The sequence below is a fragment of the Vigna angularis genome, chromosome 7 (assembly GCF_016808095.1).
Source record: "Vigna angularis cultivar LongXiaoDou No.4 chromosome 7, ASM1680809v1, whole genome shotgun sequence".
Taxonomy (NCBI): Eukaryota; Viridiplantae; Streptophyta; class Magnoliopsida; order Fabales; family Fabaceae; genus Vigna; species Vigna angularis.
Window position 1 is genome coordinate 29,177,593 of NC_068976.1, and position 10,945 is coordinate 29,188,537.

At 35.0% G+C, this 10,945-nt stretch overlaps 1 protein-coding gene across 1 annotated transcript; it reads right to left on the reverse strand.

Moving 5' to 3' along the window:
- Nucleotides 1-1,574: 1,574 nt before the first annotated feature.
- Nucleotides 1,575-5,744, reverse strand: LOC108337398 (exocyst complex component EXO70B1). The gene is made up of 2 exons (XM_017573917.2): nucleotides 5,633-5,744; nucleotides 1,575-4,307 (listed from the first exon to the last, which is right to left on the reverse strand). The coding sequence occupies exon 2, from the start codon at nucleotides 4,094-4,096 to the stop codon at nucleotides 1,856-1,858; it is 2,241 nt and encodes a 746-aa protein (XP_017429406.1). The 5' UTR covers nucleotides 4,097-4,307; nucleotides 5,633-5,744; the 3' UTR covers nucleotides 1,575-1,855.
- Nucleotides 5,745-10,945: the final 5,201 nt, after the last annotated feature.

A 10,945-nucleotide genomic window follows, 5' to 3' on the forward strand; every position in this document is an offset into this window, starting at 1 on the left:
TTATAAAATACCAAAAATTGAAATTTGTTATTTTTATGTTTTTGAAGTCTCGTAGAGATGTAAAAAAGATCACAATTAATTAAAAAAACAAAAAAAAAATTGATTAACGTCGTATTTTTACAAAATTCGACATTAAGTTAACATTGTATATCGACAAAATTCGACGTCAATTTAACGTCTCCTGATGTGACGTCGTTCGCGAATTCGTTGTTAAAAGCTCAAAATATTTGACATTGTACGCGACTTTTGTGTCAGGTGGAGTCACAAATGTTCTTTTTTGCTTAAATCCTCTATATTTGTACTAAGTAGAGCCACCTTTTGGTTCAAGCCACTATAGAGAAAACTCATGGTAAATGCAAGACTTCATACGTATTCACTCAATAATATTATTTCAGAAATTGAGTCTAATGTTAATGTCTTAATAAATTGTGTTCCTTATTAAATGTATTAGAAAGTACAACTAAATTATTAGAGGTTGATTTAGTTATGATCTTTATAATAGGAGTATATATGATAGAACTTTATAAAAATAAAAACATGACCTTTGTGTTTGTTTGTTTTGTTTGTTGCTTGTGGTTGTGCACATGCTATGATTATATATTATATGTGAGCAAATGATTATGCAAGTGAGAGTGATGGGTAGCATGAGATTACTTAGAAGATTTGTAAGGTGTAATGTCATAGCTTCATAAGTACATATGACTGTATTGTTATATTCCTCCTAGTACTCGAAGAAGTTTTAATCTTTATCAGACCTGAGATTACTTAGATTTGTAAGATGGAGCGTCGTAGCTAAGTACATATGACTGCATTATTATATTCCTTCTACTATTAGAAGAAGTTTTAATCTTTGCAATTTAACTTTTACAGAGAGGATTGTAAATAAAATATATATGTTTTGTGATTGTTTATGCTTAATACTTAAATTAGAATATTTTAAATTAGTATTTTGGTTATGCTAATTTGGAGTATTACAATTTTGACTATTTTAAAGATTCAAATTTATTTATTCAAAATAATTCTTAAACAATAATACATATTTTAGTACAAATTAATTTCTTATTTTTAAATTATATATTAAATATAAATAGAAAATATACAATAATAAAAGGATAACAAAACTTCTATAGATATCAGCATGTTTTGTGAGCTATGCTCACTACATTATCTAATTATAGTTGTGGATCTAATTTTCTAATTTCTAAAACTGTTTATCTACACTCAGGAACACTAGTATGATGAAAATTGATACATGATCAAGCATGCTAACTATGATATGCTCAAATGTGGTGAAAACATGCATTTTTTTTCTTTTCGAAAACTAAATTTTAAATTGACATTTAAAGCAGCTCGGAATACTCTTGCAATATTTTGGTTGTTCATTTTTCATTTGTCAGTTATTACAGTAACAGTTTCCAAAGTGAGATCAACTCCTTCTGAAACGACTTTCAATATATCCAACATGTATTTCAAGACCTTGAATTTGATAGGCTATAGAAATTGATGAATATAAAACTACTAAAAAAAATCTTTGCACAACATAAGACGAATGACAGTTGACATAAAGCAGTAAGTATCCACATATAGGTTAAGCCTGTTTTCTAAATCTACCCAAACTTAGGTATTGTTTCCTTCTTTTAAGGCATAGAATTGTGAAATATCCAAACATGAATTTGAACCAAGCCAATCTAAAACATGGAAACAAAATAAGAAAGGAAACACATTTGTGATTGTATTGAAACTTACAGTGGTATACAGGGCACATATCCTTTGGAACTTTGAGATAATAAAACTTTTGTTCTCTAAAGCTAAACTCCCTTAACCGTTCCTTCTCTTTCAGCAACAACAGAATCATCTACTCCCTTAAAAGAAACAATTTGCTGAGTCGATCTTGAACCTCAAACATTCCGTACTTAATGTATTTATAAGCATGCTTCCCAGTAAATTCCTCAAATGTACCAAGGAAACTTCCATATGCTGGCAACAGCATGTTTTCTATGGATTCTATTATTTGTTCCCTTAGCTCCTCATCACTGACAGACCATGCAGACTGAATGTTGCATGCCTCATCAAAGAGTTCGTTGAACCAATAAAGGTTGTCTTTCATCACCTCGGCTACAACACTAGTCTCTAGTTGATTGATGTCTACCTTCAAAAGGTCCACAATCTTATTCCATGAGCTTCTTAGATAGAGCTCACGGTTTTCTTGGATCTTTGTTGTGTTTTTGTGGAGCCAGTCATCTCCAAAAAAAGGTCCCAGTCCATGTAGTTTTGTCTCTACTTCTATGAATCTCCGATTATTCATGATGAAAACATGACCCAAAGAAGGGTTTTTGAAATTTTTTGAGTTGGCTACCAAACAGCTCTCTAAAAGCTCTGTCATCCTGTTCAGGTAAACAGGTGAAAGCATTTCATCTTCTAAACCTTGTCCAAATTTACTCTCCCTACTTTGATTTAGAGATTTAATGTAGTACATCAGTGTAAGCTTATTACCATATTTGGACTTACTCTCTAACAGAATTCTCACTCTAGCCATGTGCACAGATGATGGAATCTTTCCCTCTTTCAAATCTTGGCTAAGTTTACTAATTTCCCTATTTCTGTTGATAGAATAAATATAGTACATCACTGCGTGGGTAATAGGATGAATTCCGCCACCGGGAATGAGTGATACATCTTCCAAAGCCTCATAAATGCACAATCTCCGTCTTATCAGGGGCACGACAATATTTCTGCCTGATGTAAATGATAAAAAGTCTTGTATCAACTCCTGCAATGTATTGCGCATGAAATGGCTCCAAGTTGCCAAGGCAAGGGATGAGTTCAGCAGACCAGTAACCAATTCCGTGCAAAGTTCCCTGAAATGAAACTCCCCATTGCGAATGGAACCGCTAAAGACACGAATAAAGAGTCTTTTTTCATTGGGAAAGAGTATCCTCGCAGTTATTTTCATAGCTTTTATCAACCTCTCAATCTTCTCCGACTTGTTAATGTCCTCCCTGTTGAGCTCTTGATCTTGCAACCCTAATTCCCAGAGACTCTCTTTCAAAAACTCCCTCCGCCAATCACTGTACACGTGCAAGCATTCCTTCACAAATCCGTCTGACACCATCTTCTGTACACTTTCACGAAGCTTGCCGATCATTCCTGACGACAATGAATCCACCACCATGTTGTCGTCGCCATGCAATTCTGGCACTGAAATCTGCTTCTTACTAAGAACACTGGCTTTAAGGTATTTGTCTACATGCATGGAAATTGCTCTGATAACTCTCCTATTCTCCTTCTTAAGAGCCTCTATATAACCCATGAAGCATTCCTCGGTACCATAAATGTTTCCGGGAGGGCCACCACCAGAACCACCCTCTTGAGGTGAAATTAATACAGAAGCACTATGCCTTGTTCCTCTTGAAGGCCAGACCATATCAATGACAGGATGAGGTTGTGAACTAGCCATAATGGTTCGGGTTGAATCCACTTGAGTAACACTATTACTGATTCCTTGTGGTTGTGAATGAGAACCAATGTCAACTACTACATGATCTTGGTTTTGAAGTCCATGATACCCACTTCTTGGTTGAAGATCCAAATTGGAACGAAGAAGGATGAGGGAATAACTGAAAGCTCCCCCAACAGTGACTAGCCAAAGTTTTATTTTCATGAGTTGTACCGTCAGAAGTCCACAGAAAAAATACAGGAGATCAACTTCAAATCCTAACTGACTGAGCCTAGACAAGCCTAGAGACATGATAGCAAAAGCAACACAAGAAAGCAGACTATAGGCATCTGCTTTCTGTTTCAGATCTTTATCAAGGAAAAAGGAGTATACAGAAGTGATAAGCAAAACAGAAAATGCTGTGTGAGCTTCCAAACAGCGAGAGTAGGAGTATTCCCATGTCTTTCCAAACAAGGTGGAAAGGGAAATTAAAAAACTGAAAATAATGTAAAGAAGTAACTTCCACCAGGTCCAATTTCCAAGTAAATGATTGAAAGAGGAGCTCAAAGCATAACAGATAAGGCCAACGATAGATGAAGCAAAACACACAAATCTCCATACCTTTGGCTGATGTAGCCACCTCCAAATGTTGATGAGCATGAGCACTGTGCTGTTTCTCAAGCAAGCTTTGCTTTATTTTTTTTGGATGGGGGTTTAATCCCTTTATTTTATTTTTTTTGTAGAAATTTCAAAGGAAGTAAGTGGGAAAGCTCCATCAATCTTCTACGTGTTGACTTAAAACTGGATATTTCTTTTGCAATCAATCCTAGTTGTAATAATCCCCTCATGCGATCAGAAAAACAATAAAATCCTGAAAATGCATCAAACACAAATCCACTTAATTCGATATATCAATACTCACCTGCCAGAAGAATTCATTTTATTACTGCGTTTAAACGTGTCAAATAATTTAGGATGTGCAAATCTAAAACATATAAATTGAAACCGAAGAATATAACTTGGATGGGGATTTAAGCTGTGCAAATCTAAAACAGAGAAGTAGAATAATTATGTAGTTTTAAGCTTAAATGTACACTGGCAGTGTTGGCATGATTTGGAGCTACAATTGTCACTCGAGATAATCATGAAGCATGATTTTTAATTATATATAGGTTCTTAACAATAACAATAAGAAATATAAGACTGAAAAATGCACTTTTATTAACACATTCTATACACAGAGTTTAACAGTATTACGGATTGTTAAGAGAGTTACACTGAACAAACTTTAAACGTTGACGACTTCTCAATAGATTTTATGTCTCTGAAACCATCTTAATGTAACGAGTTTAAACTCAGGTGTTCAAAATGAGTACTTATATTCGAACAACAATATTCCAACGACACGAGAATAAAAATTTTGTATTCTAAATCATCTCTTGGGTGTCTTCCACTTGTGTTTCAGATACAGATTCTTATTATTTGTCACAACAAACAGATTGCCGACTCGATCTTGGACGTCAAACATTCCATACTTAATATAATTATAACTGTGTTTGCCAAGAAAATTCTGCAACCTTCCAATGAAGTTTCCATATGCTGGCAACAACATGTTTTCTATGGATTTTATAATATGTTTTCTTAACTCTTAATCAAAAACAAACCAAGTAGACTGAACATTACATATCTCATCAAAGTGTTCGTTGAACGAAGTTATCCTGTCTTTCAGTAACCCAACCGCAACACTAGTCTCTGATTCACTGATATCAAAATTCAGAAAGTCCACAATCTTATTCCACGAGCTTGTCAGATAGAGTTCGAGGTTTTGTCATATAGAAGATCGACCTCAAATCCAAAGTGACTTAGTCTTGACAAGCCTAGTGACATGATAGCAAATGCAGCATACGAAACCAGACTATATGCATCTGGTTTCTCTGTGACTTTTTTATCGAAGAAAAAGGAGTACACAGAAGTTATCAGCAAAACCAAGAAGGCCGTGTGAGCCTCCAAACAGCGAGAGTTGGAGCACTCCCATGCCTTTGCAAACAAGGTGGAAAGGGAGATGAAGAAACTAAAACCAATATACAAAAAGATCTTCCACCAGCTCCAAGCGCCACATAAATAATTGAAAGAAGAGCTCAAAGCATAACAGATAAGTCCAACAGTCGAAGAAACAAAACACACAAATCTCCATACCTTTGGCTGCAGCAGCCTACTATGAATTTCGATGAGCATTATCACTCAAGCAAGGTTTCCTTTCAGGAACAAAGTAGATGCTGAATAAACCTATAACATTTCAATTATTGCTATTTTTTATGCAAGATGGTCATCATTTGGATTTGGATATATTTTGTTATTTAAATTTCAGTGGAAGATAACGAGTTTCGTTGGGTTATGTTGGATAATATGTATTACCCACAACAAAATTTTCCATAGAAAATACTCGCAAATTTTATTATGAAGTATTTTTTGTAAAAAGTATCCATGTGTATTTTTTTTTAGAATTACTTTTTGCATAAAATACTTGCAATTTTTTTTTGTAAAAGGTTATTTGCAGAAAATAATATTAATACCTGCCGATTTTGGTTTCTTAGTAATAATATTACGTATTTGTTTATGTGAATAAAAATTTGCAAAAAAATACCTATTAAATTTTGTGTAAAATTAATTATAAAAAAGTTAATCTTAATACTTGCCAATTTCGCTGCCTACTATTATATTTTTTATTTGATGAATAAAATTTATAATAAACTTTTGTTACATAATATTTTTGATTTAATGAGTAACATTTCAATCTTAGTCACACGACCTCCTTTCCTCTCTCTTTACAACTACGTTCTTCAAATGTTGGAAAACTCAATAACTCACTCTCTCTTGCGTGTGCTCCGGCCATCTCGCTCTTATTCTCTTGCTCTCGCGCTCTAACTCCTGCTATCGCTCTCGCGATCTAGCTCCCGCGATCTCTTGCGCTCCATCGCTCACTTTCGCTATCTCGTTGTCGGTATTGTTCTTAACTAACATTTGGTTCTCAATTTGATATAGGTATAATTTTTTCGTTTTTGTTTTGATTTCATTTGGTTAAGGTTTTCACTTTTTCTTTGTTTTATTTGATTTTAGTTCATGTGTTTCTTTGGTTTACTTAAGCAATTTGAATTGAAGCTTGAGTGTGAAATGCTAGTGTCAATGAGCTTACACTTTCGGATTTTGTTTTATACACTGAATAACATGATACTCGTTACATTTAATTGAGATTCTTTGCAGGCATAGTGGTTTTTATGTTAGGAGCGTGTTGAATAAAAATGTGAGGTTAGGAAAAGATTGATGTGTAAAGTATTAGATTGGTGCTCTTTTAGTAGTAGATGCTTCTTGGCGAATCTCTATGCTTTTATGCAATCCTTTCTCTTTTAATTGTATGGCATTTATCATGTGAGAGTGATCTTCTTTCAATAGTTAGGGAAAACGAGAGCCAAGGAGAAAGAGAAAAACCAAAATATTATATCAGAAGAGTGTACTTACAGATACGAGAAAGGCTAAATATATAGATCAGAGAAAGAGCATGTTAGCCTAAGCATGCCCATACATGTGACCATGCACACATAAAACGGTGTGCTTAACACGCCCCCTTAAACGCATTGGGGTTTAGGAAGACTAAGCGAGTTTACATCGAAAATGAGAAAAGGCAAAGCCAAAAACTGGTTTAGTTAGCACATCAGCGATTTAAGAGTGTGCAAGAACGTGACGAACAAACAGTTCCAGTTTCTGAACTTTATCACACACATAATGTAAGTCCAACTCGAAGTGCTTTGTCTATGAGAGAAGAAAAGGGTTGGCAGAGATGAGAACAACGCCTAAGTTGTCAGAGAAGATGGTTGATGTGGAGGACTTGAGATCGTGAAACAAAGGCAAAAGCTATGATAAACAGGGGCTATGCTCCGGTATTCTGCCTAGTAGATCTTCTGGAAACAACTTTTGTTTCTTTGAAAGCCTAGAAACAAGGTTTGAACCTATGAAGATGCAGTAACCTGTGATGGATTTTCTGTCATCCGGGTCAGACCCTCAATTGACGTTAGTAAAAGCACATATGTTGGTGTTGGTGGAAGGAGTGATGTGAAACCTGTGAGTGATGGTCCCAACTAGGTAACAAAGAACACGTTTAACTACACGCCAATGGGGAAGCTGAGGGTGATGCATGTATTGACACACTTTGTTTACGGCGTAGTTGATGTCTGGTCTGGTGAAGGTCAGGTATTGAAAGGTGCCCACGGTTTGTCGATATGCAATGGAGCATCAACGGTGAGCTTTAAAGAAGAAACCACGGGTGATAGCTGTGGATTAGCGTCCAACATGTTGGTTTTGGCGAGGATTTGGCGAATGTATTTTGTCTGTGTGAGATATAAATCACCATTGGTGGTCCAGTGAGCTTGTAGGTTATTTTATTGAAGAAAAAGTTGAGAGAGAGACAGGAATATAAAACTGCATATTTATTTTATTGAGGAGTGCTATTGATTTTTATAAAGCAAATAACTGAACGTAAATGCACGTAAATGTTGGCATCTATAACCACTAACAAATTAGTGCTCTTAGTGTCTAGAAAATAGCAAATAAATCCTACCAGTCAACATGACTTTTATTTTCCTAAAAAATAACATAACATATTATTTTAATTTCTAAATTTCCAATAGTCATCAATCAAGATTCCTCCTTGACTTTGGAACTGCAAACTCCAAGCTTTTGTCTCAAGAACTCAAATCTAGATTTTGGAAGTGCCTTGGTTAGGATATCAGCCACTTGATTTTCTGTTTTGCAGTAAACTAGTTTCACTTGTCCTTCTCTTTGAACTTCTCTTAAAAAGAAAAGCTTTATCTTAAAATGCTTTGTTTTACCATGAAAAACTGGATTATTTGCAATTGAAATTGCAGCTTGATTATCCACAAAAATCTTTGTGCTATCTTCTTGTTCTATATGTAAATCAGCCATGATCTTTCTTATCCAAACAGTTTGATTGACAGCAGCTGCAGCAGCAACATACTCTGCTTCTGCTATTGATTGGGCTATAATTTCTTGCTTTTTGGAGCTCCATGAAAAAACTCCAGAACCAAGAGAGAAACAGTAACCAGAAGTGCTTATCATATCATCAACACATCCTACCCAATCACTATCTGAATATCCATGAAAACTTAAGCTTTCAACTTTGTTGAACCATATACCATAATCAATTGTGCCTTTAACATATCTAAGAATTCTTTTTGCTGCTTGAAAATGAATTTCACTAGCACAATGCATGTACCTTGATAACAAACTCACTGAATGCATGATATCTGGTCTGGTGGCAGTTAAATACATTAAGCATCCTATTAAGGATATAAACAACTTTTCATCAACCTTTTCAACATCATCTTCTCTACAAAACTTTTCTTTTTGATTCATTGGAGTTGCAGCTGACTTACACTCTTCCATGTTGAACTTCATAAGGACTTCCTTTGCATACTTTTCTTGGCACACAAATATTTCATTTTTCTTTTGATGCACTTGCATACCAAGAAAAAATGTCATCTTTCCAAGGTCTGTCATTTCAAAGATATTTGTCATTTCTTCTTTAAACTCTTCAATCATCACCTTACAATTTCCTGTAACAAATAAGTCATCAACATACAGAGATATCATAAGTATATCTCCATTCACCTTTTTAATATATAAGGTGTACTCACTTAGACTTTTCACAAAGCCTAAGCTCATTAAATGTGCATCAATTCTGCTATACCAAGACCTTGGTGCTTGTTTAAAACAATATAATGCCTTTTTCAGTAGATAAACCTTGTCTTCTTATCCTTGAAGAGCAAAACCTTTTGGCTGTTCCACAAAAATTTCTTCCTCTAAATATCCATTCAAAAATGTTGATTTTACATTCAATTGATGTATATGCCAGCCTTTTTGTGCAGCTGGTGCTAGCAGCAACCTTATTGTGTGTAGCCTGGAAACTATGGCAAATGTTTCAGAGAAATCCACCCCAAACATCTGAGCATATCCCTTGACAACAAGTCTTGCCTTGTATTTGTTCATAGAATCATCAGGATTGAACTTGGTTCTATAAACCCACTTTACTCCAATGGCCTTTTTATGATGTGTGATTTTTTTCAATCATTTTAAGCTCCTCTTCCATAGCATTTATCCACCTCTTGTCAGTCGCAGCCTCTTCATATCCACTAGGTTCCATGATCGCAACATTACACCTTTGATAGATGTCAGAAAGCAATCTTGTTCCTCTGACAAGTTCATCATCCACATCTTCATTCTCCTCCTACAATCCAAGCTCATTGTTGCCTTTCTAGTTCAAACAATCAAATTGTTCAAGGAATTTGTTGTCTTTCCAGCTCCAACAATCAAACTCCAAGAATTTCACATCCCTGCTAACAATGACTTTGTTGTTATGTGGAAGATAGATCCTGTAGGCCTTTGAAATCAAGCTATAGCCTACAAAAATTCCAGGTTCTACTTTCTTGTCCAATTTGTCTCTCTTAATATGAGGAACATAAGAGAAACACAAGCAACCAAATATCTTTAAATTAAAGAGCTCAAGTTTGTAACCGTACCATGCTTCAAAAGGCGTTCTTTGTTGTAAAGCTTTTGTTGGCAGTCTATTGAGTAAAAATACTACTGTATTTACAGCCTCTGCCCATAATTTTTTAGGCAACTCTTTGTCATGAAGTAAGCACCTAGCCATCTCCATAATCGTCCGATTTTTCCTTTCTGCAGTGCCATTTTGCTGAGGTGAATAAGGGGTTGTAAGTCTATGTTCTACACCTGTATCTTCACAAAACTTGTTAAAATTTTTGGAAGTATATTCAGTTCCATTGTCGGATCTAATCATCTGCATTTTGCACTTGCTTTGATTTTCCACCAAAGTTTTAAACTTCCAAAAAATGCCAGCAACTTCATATTTAAACTTCATAAAATATATCCAACACATTCTTGTCATGTCATCAATGAAAATAATATAATACCTACTGCCATTCAATGATGGTGTGCTCATAGGACCTCCAACATCTGTATGTATCAATTGTAGATTTTGTATAGCCCTCCATGTCTTGTTTTGTGGAAATGGGAGTCTTGTTTGCTTTCCATATTGACAAGCAATGCATGTAGGAAATACTTCTTCTATATCAAGTAAGCCTCTGACCATGTCATTCTTCTTCATGAATATTATTAGAGCATTGTGGTGAAAATGGCCCAATCTTTTATGCCAAAGTATTGTACTGCTGACCTCTTTGTGCACTACAGCCTGTTCTTCACTCATGAAGTCTAAAGCAAAGCTTTTTCCTTTCATTCTAACTTTAAATACTTCCTTACCTGCTGAATCTTTAATCATGTAGTTTTTGTCTTCAAACAACACCTTATAACCTTAAGTAATTGAGGAACACTCAACAGGTTTTGGTTAATTTGTGGAACATATAAAACATTTGAAATCAGTTTCAAACCTGGTTGACCTTCAATTGCCACTGTTCCTTTGCC